This window comes from Lethenteron reissneri, chromosome 24 (genome assembly GCF_015708825.2).
Source record: "Lethenteron reissneri isolate LAM-NWPU_2019-01 chromosome 24, ASM1570882v1, whole genome shotgun sequence".
Taxonomy (NCBI): Eukaryota; Metazoa; Chordata; class Hyperoartia; order Petromyzontiformes; family Petromyzontidae; genus Lethenteron; species Lethenteron reissneri.
The window spans coordinates 10,765,744-10,781,163 of NC_083802.1; the positions used below are offsets into that span (position 1 = coordinate 10,765,744).

General features: G+C 48.7%; 1 protein-coding gene across 1 annotated transcript in view; it reads left to right on the top strand.

The window, feature by feature from the left end:
* Positions 1-15,420, top strand: part of LOC133346581 (protein ENTREP2-like) — a 78,021-nt gene that overhangs the window by 30,540 nt on the left and 32,061 nt on the right. The window contains 1 exon segment of the mRNA XM_061558243.1: positions 8,532-8,588. Coding sequence (XP_061414227.1) covers positions 8,532-8,588 — 57 coding nt within the window.

Genomic DNA, 15,420 nt, shown 5'->3' on the forward strand with positions numbered 1-15,420 from the left:
TGCTGAGCGTCTGAGATCTGGCGAGAATGGAGCGCATTTTTTGCCGGGTGATTTGGTCAAAGGCGCAATTGATCACTCAGGATTTCTCACTCTACGGGATAGGCGATCCTCCAAAGAGGCTGGGTTATTCCCCACAATGCACCAATTGGCGAGCCATCGTCGGTCAGCCCTTTAAGTGAACGTTACGCATGTTTTATGAAGACTACATTTCATCAAACATTTTAATGGTCACCAGTGGTTGAAACAAAAACGTTGTAATGATACGGACGACGTTGCGTTTATGGCTCAGCAATAGCGAAGTCATAAATAAATAAATACAAACGCACTTCGCTAAATGTGTAGCATGACAAGGATGATTGCCCGGCGGGCACCGATTATACTTCAGATGTCTCTCCCTCTTCCCACCTGTCTCGTTCGCACGCCGCCAGCTCCTTGATCCGAACACCTGCCCCCGTTATCAGGCCCCGTGTGTGTGTGTGGCGAAACTAAAATGCCGTGCGATGATTCCGTGCCGTCGGATGTCCCACCCCCTCTCAAAAAAACCACAAATCTCTCACGAAAAAACAAACCACAACGTTTTGCTTAAGAGAATCACGACGACGACGCTTACACGCTGCAGCAGCAGCAGCAATGTTTCGGTTTGTTGGTTTTCTTTTTGGGGGGGCGGGGGTCTGTTTTTCGTTTTTTTTTCACCATTTAACGTGGTGGGACCAAGGCCGGGTGGCTGAGCGGTGCCGTAATCGAAGCCAGATGTGCCGTGGTTGCTTCGGGCAGGGAGGGGGGCTGGGGGGCAGGCCCCTTGTGAAACCCTGGCACGGGGCCTGCCGTGGTGGGTAATGAGAGTGGGATGTTGCTTCGGGAGAGGAGGAGGGGAGGGGGAAGGGAGCTTGGCGCGTATTTATAGACGTTTATTACCGCAGCGGAGGAGGAGGAGGGGGCACGTGTGGTGTGGAGGGCTAATGGCAGAGTGCAACCCCAATCCAGACGCACTGGGCTTGATTCCATGACCCAAGGTGCTTTGTTGCAGCGTGAGGGATTTTTTGTTCTTCTCCGTTCGTTATTAATTTTCTGGGCACGGTCACCGCCTTGGTGGCTTAACAGAAGATTGCCCGAACCGGTGTGGTCGTGATGGTGGTGGTGGAGGTGCACAGTGCTGAGTGGGGAGCGGTCGTGTCGTAGCAGTTAGCGCGCTGCGCTACGAACCCGGCAGACCGAGGTCGATTCCAACAACACCAGTGACGATTATCTGAACCAGTCCTGGGCCTCACCTAGGTCCACTCAGCCTCAAATGAGTACCTGGTGCGGTGTGTAAACATCGCCACTGGGGAGACAAAGGCGGTCGGGCGTGGTTGCTGGCCACCCACCCCCTCGTGTGCCGTGCCGAGCTTCGTAGGTGCTCGCTAACAGCACTTGCCCCAATCGTCTGTTACAGGCTACACGGCGGGATCTTTGTCTTGGGACAGGGCTGAGAGCAGTAGTGCATCCAATGTGATGGTCACAATAAAATGCATGATAGGCATGGGGGTGGGGGGGGGGGGTGGTCGTTCCTCCTTGGTGGGCACGCCGGATTCGCCTGTGTTGTTGCTTCCCGGTGGTGGACGGGGATCTAGCAGCAGCAGAACGTTCCGAGTAAAAATTTCCAGTCGGGGATCGACTCAACATATCCTCCACCCTCCAGAGCATGTTAACTGCATTCTGCTTTGCGGAAGGTTATCGGTGGCTATCCTATATCGAGACTGGTAACCATAATATTGTTGGTTCCATAAACCTTTGGTAATCCGCTGCTGGATGAAGGCTTCCCTGTGCCGTGTTGATAGTGGCATTCAGTACTGGGTTGTTGAAGGGGTGGGAAGCCAGGACTCGTTAGCATGGCCAGGAATTGAACTCTGGCAGTCTGGTACTGCTTCAAATGTTTGTACAATATCTTGGCGTGGGGCTTGTCAGACACGATGATGATGGTGGTGTTTGTGGGATCCACAGATCCTTCTTTCCAAAGCTCTGGATTACAGGAGTGCTTTTATAATCCGGCTTATCGTCCAGAATAAAACTACAAGATTTCTGCTTTTGACATATCGTTTCATTTGCTTGCGCTTAATAATGGCGTGCGTTGCTGCCGTGATGTAACAGTTGGCGCGCTGGGCTTGCGATCCAGAGTGCTCTGGCATTTTGTAAAAATCCACTCTACACCCAGCAGTATTAACGGGTACACCACAGTTAAATTTCGATTTAAAACTTTCATGACTGCAGGGATTCATATTCTTGGTTCTTTCGGTAAAGTCACGTAGAAGGGAAATAATAGAATGATAAAAAATAAAAAATTAAATTCTCAGTGAGAATAAAAATAAAACACAATAAAAAATCTTAGTGAAAATTCTCAGTGAGAATTTTCAGTGAGAATTTTATTGTTTTTTTTATTATTATTTAAGATTCTCACTGTGAGAATTTTATAATGTTTTATTTTTTATTATTTTGCTATTTCCCTTCTACGTGACTTTACCGAAAGAACCAAGAATATACACTACAGTGAGTTGATCGGCAGGTTGCATTTGGTCGGGGTGGTGTGTGGCTAACTCCCACTTCTTTAGACACGTCTGGCCGGCCCTATAAGAATAGGCCAAACTACCCTCGAATGAAGCTCTCTAGAGCTCCCTCTAGTAAAGAGGTCGGCAACCAAAATAACAACAACAATAAGGGCCATTTGTTTCGAATTCGGTAAAACACTCGGTATTTCAAGAGCCACAATTCACGTGGTGAATACGAGACGGACCTTAATAAATAACGTCAAGAAGCACTCCATAAAGAGCCGCATGCTGCTCCAGAGCCACCGATTGCTGACCCTTGCCCGTGGTAAACTGGACTCCCATGGTGAACTGGACTCCCATGGTGAACTGGACTCCCATGGTGAACTGGACTCCCATGGGTAAACTGGACTCCTATGGTGAACTGGACTCCCATGGTGAACTGGATTCCCATCGTAAACTGGACTCCCATGGTGAACTGGACTCCTATGGTGAACTGGACTTCCATGGTAAACTGGACTCCCATGGGTAAACTGGACTCCCATGGCCAAGGGGTCAGCAACCAAAATAACAAGAGCCATTTTTTTCGAATTCGGTAAAAAGACAAATCAATATTTCAAGAGCTGCAATGTAGTCCTTAAAGAGCCACACGCGGCTCCGGAGTGACAGGTTCATGACCCCTGCCCTGGTAGGAGGCTCTTCTGCCAGCAGTGGCATGAGCAAGACATTTCAGGGCTTCAACCTTTAAATTTGTTTTAACCCGCAAAGGATACATCTGAAATGGATTCATCATGTGTTATATAACGCCGTTGCTAAATTAACGCCTTCCAAAAGACTCTTGACTTCACAGAGGCGTTAAAAATAATGAAAGGATCGCAGTTGCGCTGCGGGTGCGATTTTGCGTGACTTCTCAAGGATAAATATATATTTAGTGCCTATCGCGTATGGCTGTGATTGCTATCACCGCGACGTTGTTTATTTAACTAAACACTGTTGTGGGAGTTGACAAAAAAAATCAGCAGCTATTCAATGTCGAAGACAAATTGTTACCAGCTGTTAAGCCGAACTCGATATAATCTGACATTCATGTAATTAAATATCCTGTTGTGTGGCACTGTGGTTTGGGCACTTGACTCGCGATGGAGTTCAAATTCTGGTTCAGAGTCGACTTTTATTTACATTTCTTTCGGGTGTTTAACATCGCTACCACTTTTTGGGAAGTCAACAGTGGCTTTCGTCCTGTGGAGAGGCTGGATTTCATGCTAGGCTAATGTGGAATTTCCGCCACTGGACCAGGACAGCTTATGGTAATGACAATCTCATTGTTTATTCGCTTGACCCCTTTCATAAAATTGTAATGTGTCAGAGTATTAGTCGAGCACTGACTAATCGCATTCATGTGAGAACATGTATATCCCTTTTTAATATACTGGTGGATGAGAGAGCCGCTTCACACTGTGTGGGTCGTGGTGGTCATTCCACTGCACTTCACCACGCTGGTCAGTGTGGGTTGGTGAAGGCGGGGAGCATAGACGTGTGAGCAGAGTTCAGTAGCACGATGGATCTCACTGCGCTACTCGTTGCTGACAATGAGTAGCCACACAGCTCCTGTTTTCTGCATTGGTGGTCACGCGTAAACAACACTCTGCTTGGCTTCCAAAATATGATATCGGAAAGAATTTTCGGGTGGTGTCGTCAAGGACAATTACATAAGTAAAATAATTAAAATGTGTTCGTATCAATTTCCGCAAGCGTGTAATTTAAAAAATATATATTTTTAAAACTTGCACCCCAATCCCTTTTCGTTAACATTTTACCCGACATTGTTTTAGCCAGAGCTCTGCCGCGCTGGCACGCGCGACGTCCCGAAATCAATCGCCGTTTGTGTCTCGCCGAGTGATGGATCGGATGTGGAGGTGCGCTTGTGTACAAAGCCAGCTGAGCCGACGGTTTTTTCAATAAGTCTGCCCTACAGTGCTGCCTGTGATATGCGTGATCGATGGCAGCGGAGTGCAATAATGTATCAGAATGAAATCCCTCTTCGGTTTTTTTTCTCCTCCCGTCTTTTCTTTTTTTGCCTTTTGTTTTGATTCCCCCTCCGCCCCTTTCACTAAAGCCTACGGACCCGGCAGTTCTTGTCGCCGCGGCAATACCTGTGGAACAGCAGCAGCACTGATTACAACTGATAATGAAATCTGTAATGGCTTTTTTTGAAATTGGATTTTGACCGAGTTATCGCAAGCACTGTGTCCTGGCCAGCAGCTGTGTTCTCGTCTCTATTTATTAAGTATGAAGAGGATACATATTGATGTAGGTGAACAGGATAAGATAAGGAGGCTTGCTCGCGCTCACATCCTTCTGCTTTATGAGTTCCTCAGGGCGCAAAGGTGCGCGGGGAGAAAATCGACTAAAAGCGAGGTGCAGGTTGCGTCCACTTTTAAATTCTTTATATTAAGTTCACTTGCTTGCGTGCTTGCTTGCTTGCTTACGACCGTGCAAATCTTTCGGTCGTTTTTTAACCCACTTCCCGTGATCCAATCGAGCTGACATTTTGCACACAGACTCATTGTGCGTGACAATAAATTTTCGTGGAAAATTTTTTCCAAAATTTTACACTGTTTAGGGAATTTTTTAAAAATATTTATTTACCAATTGTTTAATGGTGGCAGACAATCATCTGACCCATAGGTGGCAGCCATCTCAAGCCAGAGGACGAGAGGACTCTAGCCGCCACGCATATAAAGGATTTATAGTGAAAAACTTAGTTTTTACGGGTACATTTTTTGCGTGCCATATTTAAACCCTTTTAAAAGTGCCTGACAGCAAGATGTAGTCGCGCCAGAGGTCTCGCCACTGTACCTGCATTGCGTGCGCTCTCCACATTGCCCTTTCCCTGCGGTGTTAGGAAGCCGCCAGAGCTATGTGCTTTTAAATCATCTCGATTGAAAACTCATCTCTCTGGAACTGCTTTTTGTGTTTAGTTTGTCGCGCTTCCCCCGCATCTCTCATTAGCACGGTTGGCTACGTACGGTGCGAAAGAAGTTCAACATTACAGCACGTTGGCGAACTCGCTGTATATGCTATACCGTACAGTGGCGTTGTTTTGTATTGTTGGCGGGGAGGTGTGGTGCAGTGGCTAAAAGCATTGCACTCTGAACTCGGAAACGTCAGTTCGATTAATGGGCCGTGGATAGCATTGGTGCCGAGTGATATCCGAACCGGGTCCTGCAATGACCTGCGCGGTGAAGTATGGTCAAACGACCCCCCACGATCGACATGGTGTGCAGAGGCCTTCATTATCTTACAGCTCTTGTTTACTTTTCATCACGGTAAGGTGCAGAATACCATATTGAAATGATCTATCTTGGTGGCACAATTGCAGAACGATCGAACCGCAAATTGGAAGGATGCAAGTTCAAAATCTCAGCCCATAATCCCTCTGGGATCAATAAAATGATGGCCGCTTTGGTGGAAGTCAACGGTGGTGTTGTTGTTTGGATATACTTCCCCCCTGCCATAATAATGTGGAATTTCCACCGCTAGGTTAAGTCCCTGTAAAGAGGAGATGAGAACCATCCGATGTTTCGTCGAATGGAAACCGACTGAATTACCTTCAGAACATTACCGCGTATGATTCTCTCTGATGTTCATTGCGCTGCGTATATCTGCACATCAATCTGATGACAGGGCAGGGGGGCAGTGGAAGAAAGCTCAGCTTACACTTGGGGGAGATTATTCTGGAGAAAAAAGATCACTTGTTCAAAAGACAAAGGAAATAAAGGACAACGTCGCGTGTGTGATCATCTATAGCACATGGAAGTCATGCCACTATTGCCAAAATAGGTTATTGGATGAAACTAAAGTGCAAATGGCTTTAAACACTGGAATATTCTTTTCCACTTTTAGTAAATAAGCGAATGTGCGCGAGAATAGGAATAGAGTACGACACTGTATGTGATCTTTTTTTACATTTGCTAACATCCATGTTAAACGACAGAATCAGAATATTTATTTAGACTGGAGGAAGCCTGGAGGAAGCCTGGAGGAATCCGATACCAGTTACACCATTGCACAAATAGGGCGCTGCGCATGGGCAGTTAATTGGTCAAGGCTTACATGTGATGGATCAGATATGAGATGTTGTACAATAAAACCACGCTGCGATCAGAACCCAATGTTCCTTGTGCAAGTGGAGAGGAACAGGAGGGAGGTTTGGCTGGGAGTGACCGTGGGAATCCTACCTCCTGACGGCTACCCATAGGGATCTTTAAGCGTGTGTGGTTCGCACACTTTGAACATTACACTACAGTTCCGGAGAGCGAGGTTTAATTCCCCAACCTAGAAAATGCCAGCGGCAGAAGCCATCTGAGCCTCTGACTCAGCCTTAATTGAGTAATTGGCGCGTTGTGTAAACACCACTGGAGAGACACAGGTGGTCAGGCGTGGTACCCACGTGCCAATGCTGGCCTTAGTGGGTGCCTGCTAACAGCACTTACCCCTGTGATCTCTAAGGCTAAACGGGGATCTTGGCCATTGTGTGTCAGTGTGGCTTTTCTCTAAGTCGCGTGAAGATGTGGTCCGGGCAAATTCAGCTCAGTTCACAAAAGACCTCTTTGTGAACTTATGCCCGAGTGTGAATGCAGCGTGTGGTGGTGCCGCCCACTGTGGGTGTCCCACGTTAACACTTACAAAGGTGCAGTGGAGTACTAAGCATCGAGTGTGCACGTGGTACAACTGTACCGTGACCCATGCAGCTGGAGGGTCTTAGGTGTTTGGCTACAAAGCGGGGGGGCAGACGGGGGGGGGGGGGGGGCAGACGGGGGGGGGGGGGGCAGACGGGGGGGGGGGCATTTCAGTCTTTGCATCAGGGTCCAATAGAGCTGCCACCTACCCTGGTTTTCCTAGCGACAGTGTCTCTTTTTGAGGTAGCTATGCTGAGAAATGTGTAAGTCTTCTCTGGACATTTTAAACTTCTGGTGTTTGTCAAGCAAATACGTTGAGTTTTCAACCTCTGCTGGTATTCTGAGATACTCTTCTTCCCATTATGTGGTTGTTTTTTGTACTTACCGCAGAGCCGGCGGCCCCAGGGCCAAGGGCTGCCCATCGGTTCCGTCGAGGCCTGTGGCTGAATGCCGCGTGAGGAAATCACAAATGTCTTGTGGGGCCATTTTGGGGTTCTTTTCCCCTTTCCCCGCCCCACCCCACTACTGCCCCCCACCCACTCCAACCCCTCTGGGCATCCCTGTCCTGTGGCCTATGCCAACCGCCATACTCTACTGATGCCCGGATGTAGGATATATGGATTGCTTTTGTGTGTGTGTGGAGTCTGTCCAGCTTGGCCGGTGCCACTTGGAGATGTAGAGGCTCGCTGAAAGTGTGGCCGCCACAAGTTACAGGGGAGACTTTTGACGCCTTGACAACAGCATCTGTCGCTCCCCAATGGTCACCACGGCGACATGGCATGCCGTCTTTGACACCCTCCGCAATAGTGGATTGTTGTGTTGGGATTGATTCCCGCCGGTGACATAGCCACAAAACACAGATCCCACTGGTTATTTATTCATGGCACGAAAAAACAACCCCCAGGGCTCCTTTGCTTCTGCAGATTTTATACTAATCTGAAGTGAACTTGTAGAATTACGGCCTTTAAAAGGCTGGCATTAATGAGTTGTGGAGAGAGAGAAAAAAAAACAACTGCATGCGTGCATCACAGGTGCAACTTTGCGACAAAACTTGCACGTGGCTTTTTTTTATTGACCCCCGTCAATTAATGTGTGTTTGCTTTTACAGAACAATGCAATCTTTAATTTTCATCTCCAAAATAACAATTTTTTCAACTGTGCAAAACTGTTCAGCTCAATCGTTAACCCCGTTCATCGTTGTGGAGATACTGGCATTGTTGCTCAAACCCACAGCCCTCCATCGTTGAGCAGCGTGGCTGAATCTTAACGGTTAATATGATTACGACGAAGGTGATGATTGCACTGTGAATATGCGTTTATTTCTCCACAGGTGCTGCTGTCTGGTCTCATAGGAGTCATATCTTGGAAGCGGCCAATCTCTCTCGTGGTAAGCGCTCACATCACAGTTAATTTAAGCGTTTTTATTTTTTATATTAGCCATAGTCTGAGTCTTATTTGACATCAGTGTTGGTTTGAGGGACATGCACATGTTCTCCCTCAGATTGGCTCATCGGCGAAGTTGGCAAATCGATTTGTTTAACTTAAATTTAACTATATAGCCAATTACACGTGTAGTGAGTCATTTAGGAGCAACGACGTTCATTCTACATTTACATAACACCGTTACACACGGGACTAAATACACCTCTCGCTCACTCTTGTTACACACGGAACCATAATACACCTATCTCTCTCACATACGGGAAAACTATAACCGGGTCAGAGCAGCCAACGTGCTGCCGGACCCACGATGTCCAAGACGAAGACGTAGCACTTGAGTTCCACTTCACCTGCAGACAGCCCCGATATGCGATCGGAGCTACCCTTTTATCCTTCCCGGCGCGGCCTGGCTCCACCCTCGGCCACGCCTACCTCTGGAATATTCCCGACGGCTCCAGGCAACACCGCACCTGTTCCCCTCTCTGGCTCCACCCTTTCCACGCCCCCTTCGGGAACACTCCAGACGTTTCTCAGCTACTCTTCCCGTGTCCCCTCGTTCACCTTTGGCCCATCACGTGCTTAACCCGGTGCCGGGGTGACTCGTCCTCACATGACCCCTACCGCCAGCCGCCCCCCACCACACTCCCCCAGTGACCGACTCTGTGGCGATTACCTGCGGCAAAGGTCGCAATCGGGTACCCGATACCCGTACCCTACCCGATACCCGGCTACCCGTACCCGGCCGGCTATCGGATAGGGTACGGGTACCCGTTTGCGACCCTGGTGCGGCCGGGTACGGGTAAGGAATCAAAACCCGTTTGCGACCTCTGACCTGCGGCGCTGGTGGAGGCTGTGATCCCCTACTCTGCCGGTAGGACTCATCAGGCTCTCTTCCGCTAGCACCCAGTACCATGGCCCTCGTGGCCCACTGAGTGGTACTGCGTGGTGTGTTCGCCTCTGCACCCATTTCTACGGCACTTGGCTCCGCGCGCCGTAGTGATCCATCTAACATCACTCCACATGGTTTGATCTTCCACGGTGTGCCGCATTCTCTCAGAAGGTTTCAAAATAATGTTGGACTTCACTTTCATTCGGACTCTATCATTTCGTCTTGTCGCGGTCTGGTTGTGATTTGCTCTTTATTGGGCAGTCGTCACAGTCATCACCATGCCCGTTTGGTCCAGTCACAGTGATCGTTGACTTCAACAATAAAACACTTTGTGTTCATTACTAATTGTGTCTGCACATTTCACAGTGCTCACATCACAGTGAATTGCTGCTTGCTTCGGTCTGCCCGAACTGACCGTTTCGACTTATCGATTCTGTGGTCAACTACCACACTGCAGGTCAAAATATCGTTCTGTTCCGCTTATTACCTCTCACTTCCTCCCAAGTAATTATTTAATCTTGACTCCACTCAAGACATGTGTTCACTCTTATCTCTTGCAATTTTAATCATGCTGTTTGTTGCTGGTCGCTTGGTATTTTGGGCCTTCAGGCCTGTGCGCAGCAACGGTAAACAAAAATCAAGTACATTGCCTGCCCTCTTTGTAGACGCTCTCATTCTGTGGTTGTTTTGGCCACCATAACCCGGGCGATGTCATTTTATTGTTCACGTGTGGACGTGCATTGTGAACTGTCAAACAACGCTGGCTTGGCATTGTTTTGTTTTCCCGGGTATTCCCTTGTTGGATGCATTATTTTTAAATACAAGCTCGTGGGTGTCATGCATGCATGCCGGTATGTGTGGGTTTGTAGCTATGCAACAATTAGGAACGAGTGGCAGCGTTTTATATAAACTGGGGAGGGGTAAAACAACGATCCATCATCGATTAATCGATTAACATTGATTCTCCAGGCTCATGGTATATGCATTGAATCGTGCTTGTATAAGAATAGACGTATTTTTTTTATTTCTGCAAATGTCAATTTTTAGTGAGTGAATGAAACTATAATAATAGGACAAAAAAAATAAACGATGCAAACATGTAAAAAATGATGGCACAACGGAATCGATTTTTTAAAAATATAATTTGCTGTCCTAAATTTCGTAAAATGTATTGAATCGTCGATGGTGGGGTGAATCATGAAATTACTAATGTACACGTGTAGTGACAAGTCATGAGCATGAGCCAGCAGCTATCTCCCGTTTACCGGTCTGAGCTATTGGTGGAAATTCCTCATTCCTCTGGTGGGGGTGAGTGTAACCCATAGGACAACCGCTGTTGACTTCCCCACAAAGGTGGTACCCATTTTATCGACGCCAAAGGGAATATAGGCAGAGTCCCCCCCCTCCCCCCGAACAGGATTTGAACCTTCTGCTGAGCCACCTTGCAGGATACGTTAGCTTCATGACAAATTGCCAAAGGGCCTCTCCTTCTAAAACAAGCATCATCGATGCCCATCTCCGTTGGTGGACCTGAGCCAGTGGGGAGATTTGGCCGTGACGATGGAAGGGGCTGGAGGGATAACTGCTGCTGACTTCACACAAGAGTGAACCCTGTAGTGGGGCATACGAAACACACAGGGGTGGGGATCACGACACAGGGAATGTTTAAACAAACTTTAAACGGTACAATTTAGAAGAGAGGGGCTGAGCCTTCAACAGGAGGGTGTGGAGGTCAGCCCTCCCCAGTCCCCCGATACTAGGGGACTCCACAAAGTAATACTTATTTTATTATTGACCCTTGAAATGATCACACAGCACCGCCTCGCCGTATAGGTTCGGATGTCGCGTAGAGAGCAGGTTCACGGCTTGCAATCCCTGGAAGTTATAACGGTAACGAATTTGTACACCGTTGCTGTGTCATGGCTGAGCCAGTAATTGACTTCATCTTGTTATTGGCAGAGGTAATTGGGCAGCATTCCTTTTGATTGAAAAGCAGCGTTGACTAATGACCAGCCAAAAAAAATGTTGAATTGGTGTCGGGCAGCTAGAATGGTTTGAGAAAAACCCATTACAGTTCTTCTCTGTTGTCTGTTCGTGCTGTTATCTGCGGAATTCCAGCTTTCCATTCGCATCAGCTGTGTAGATTATATGCCATTACCATGCAAATAGGCTTCTGTCCTGCAGGCACCACGGCAATAGCTTACATCTCTTGCTTACAACGATGGATTTTTCCACGGGCTGAGATGCTAACAAATGAACGAAATGAAGGTTTGCGCATTTTTTTGTTTCAACTCGAAATTTATCTTTAAGAGATGCGTTTAAAAAATAAGGTCTGCCGATTAAGTACGGAGCACACTTAACTACAGCCCCGGGCATGCAATGACAACACTGTAATGTGCTCACTTCAGAGAGGCTTGCGCGGAGATCTGCAGAATAAATTAAGCTCGGGCTGTAATTTCCATCATTTTTTATATGGGATTATTGCCCAACAAAATGTAATGCTCGGTAACAGAAAGCCGATAGGAATGGACATTCTAATATCTGCTGCAGCACATTTTTTTCGATACGTCCAAACGCCTCGTGTGGTCACTGGTGTTGGCTGGTGATTGGCTGAATGGGGCCCGGTCGATGCAGACCCCCCCACCCTCGCTGTGTCACCCGAGAACAAAAGGGGATTCACGCTGGGCTGAATTGCTGCTGGGTGCCCTTGCCTGCGCACCTCCTTTTGATGTATTTTTTAACTGCTCTCGTAAGCCATTACTTACTCGCAAGGGCTAAATTGGCCATAGACTAAGCATAATTAAATTTGGGTTTTTTTTTGCGTGTGCAGTGAATAGCGCTAAAACCCAATGCGATTTTACGCAGGATATGGTGAAATATTCACAAATGTATTTGCGTCTCCTCCCACCGTTTCCTACAACCCGTCATGGGAATAATTGAGCCTTCTGTAATTAAAGGAGGGCAGAAAAATTAAAATGATCGACGGCACAGTTTCAGCCTTTCTGCTGATTAAAATAAATTAACGTGAGGTTGCCATGCATGCAGCAATTTGTCAAATTTTTCGAAGTCTGCCACATTTGGAGCGAACAGATGTATTTGTGCATGAGTAATGGAGTCAGCGGTGGCACGGCGGTTAGTGGTGAGAGCTCTGCGCTGTGAACCCAATGACCCCTGAGTTCAATTTCTGGCATCGGTTGACATCAGCGGTCTAAGTGTGATCTCAAACTGGTCCTTGCCTCCTCGCCCTTCATTAAACCCGCACTGACCAGTGTGGTGAAGTATGGTCAAGCAACCCCCACAATTGGCACGGCATGGCCGTACCTTTATCAAACAGCAGATTGACGAGCTGTCGATAATCATTAATTTAATCGCGCCCGCCGCGTTACACCGGAGGTTAACTAAGGGCACCACAGCAGAGTGCAGGCACAGAATATTACCGACGTAGCATGGGTAAGACTTTCATCCAGCGATGGATCGACAAAGGCTTGTTATTAACCAAAACCGAATTGAGACTGCATGGATTCATTTGGCGGCGGCGGCGACGAATGCCGATTGATAATCACCACAAAGCAGAAGCGATGAGGATTGCGACCGCGCCTTCGCACGTTAATGGCAATCCACCAGAAATCATCTCGGGACAGAGAAAACGGAGCTTCTCACACGAACTAATCAACACACAAAAGCACAGCCACGGGGGACCCGGGGGCGTGCATGGGTCAGGGAAGAAGGGTGTTATGGAAAGAACAACACCGCATCCGCTGATACAGATTTTGGCATTTTCATCTGAGCCCCGCTTGGTTTGCCTCCCACACATGCACGCACGCAATTGGCCACTTCGTGCTCGCCGCACATCTCGCCCCATTGTTTATGCACCGCGATGGAATCGCAGTCGGGGTGCTCCACACATCTCGTCGGCGGAGCCTTCTGGGAAGACGTCGGTGGATGGGAGCGTTGGTTGCCTGCCGCAGTCGTGCCCCGGCCCATTGCCTTTGCCGTCGAGGCGAGTGGTTGCTTGTAACGCGCCCGGCTCGCCCTCGTTGTGGTGGCCACCGGGCGTTACAGGCGACTGTGCTCTGTGACATTTCCAGCCGTGCGGATTCTTCACAAACGGCTTTGCTGCATTGATTAAAAATAATTGCCAGCACTCTCCCCGCCTCCCCCCGTCTCAAGTATCCATGGGCGCTCACTGGTTCGTAGCAATTGGTGCATGGTGCTGGCCACCCACCCGCCTTCGCGTGCCGTTGCGGTCTTCATAGGTGCTACTCGCTCACCGCACTTGCCCCAACGGTCTGTTGAGGCTATACTGGGGAGAGGAGGGGGATCTTTGTCTCTGTCGTGTGTTGGGGAGCGGTAGTGTAGTGGTGAGCGCGCACTACTGTAATGCTGATGATTTGGGTTCGTTTCCGAGTCATATATGGCACGGTGTAGAATAATTCACTCACCCCAGAGATGCGATATATTGTTGCGACTAAGTGTCCTAATTAAAATAAAGAATGTTATTCTTGTGTAGTAAGTTGATGAGGAGACGATGAGGAAGTTGAGACACACTGTTTATTAACTCCGGGACAGATACAATAGTTGAAGGGGTATCGGCCCCTTCACCCGTACTATGGGAAACCCACCCTAGTACTAAGCCCTCTGTCCTGTCCCCCAGTCCTCCTCTACTGGGCTACGGGAGGCTGACTGATCTGGCCCTGGCAAGCACAGATCTCGGCACCAGCTAACCAGCCTTGCCCTGATAAGGGCAGCGGTCTGGAAGCTCTTGGGCCGCGCCACTGGCTTACCCGGCTCGGCCCTTATAAGGACGGCGAGACCGGGGAGTCCCAGGGCCTAATCTCCGAGTCTTGGATCTTCACTGGTCAGCTTCGTGTCGAACTGCCTCGAGCTCTTTGGGTTCCACCTTTTATAGGGATCGCCTCCGAGGGCTGGGGGCGTGGGCAATAACTGATGCGGACGTCGGTGTGACCCCCCGTGTATGTGAGTGCCGACAGCCCTGTGTTTGTTGTCCGCCGTTTCTCCCGTAATAACCCCTACATCACCCCCCCCTGTACAGCTCGCAGCCGTCCCGGCTGCAACAATCCCTCAACCCCCAAGAATAAAGATTAACACCGTCAATACACGTGTGCCTCGTAACAGTAACAATAACAAGAACAAGCGTAACATCAACCGATGGTTCCCTAAAAAAAAAAACCCCCCACCCGGAACCGCAACACATATACAGAACGGTATAACAGCACATGCAATCAGCATATCGCGATCACACGCGTACATTGAAGCACAATAGCAAGCAAATCTGCAGGCGACCAACACACCATCAATCCCGTCGTAACTTTTCAACCACAACACAGTTATTCCCTCTCATGCAACGACCGCATCGCACACAGCACCTCGCAGCATAATACAGCCCAAAAAAAAACATTTCAATTAAGCCCATCGCGCACGGTGACCCACGAGATGGTACAGCACAGGATACCCGACGCTCCCACGTTAATAATTAACTTTACCATCAAGATAACAACTCCACGCAGCAGCGCACACACTCCCTTTGAAACTCAGCAACCACAGCAGACTCTCCGTCCATTCCCAACACACGCACACACTTACATGGACAGCAAGGAACAAGCAGATAGCGTGGTCATCGTTATTACACACACATACAACCATTAAAAAAACATATATACAATGAGCGGGTTCCGCAGCAACGGAACACGCGCGGAAAGCTAATCATAACAACCGGCGCGTTTTGGCGCGAGTCCGTGCAGCGGGCCCGTCACAAGGGGCCGGCTTGGTAGAGTCAGTGGCAGGTGTCGCATCAGCAGGTGCCTGGTCGTCCGGTTTCCCGGACGTGCCAGCGCCGCCCCCCACGGGGGAGGCTGGCAGCCCAGAGGGC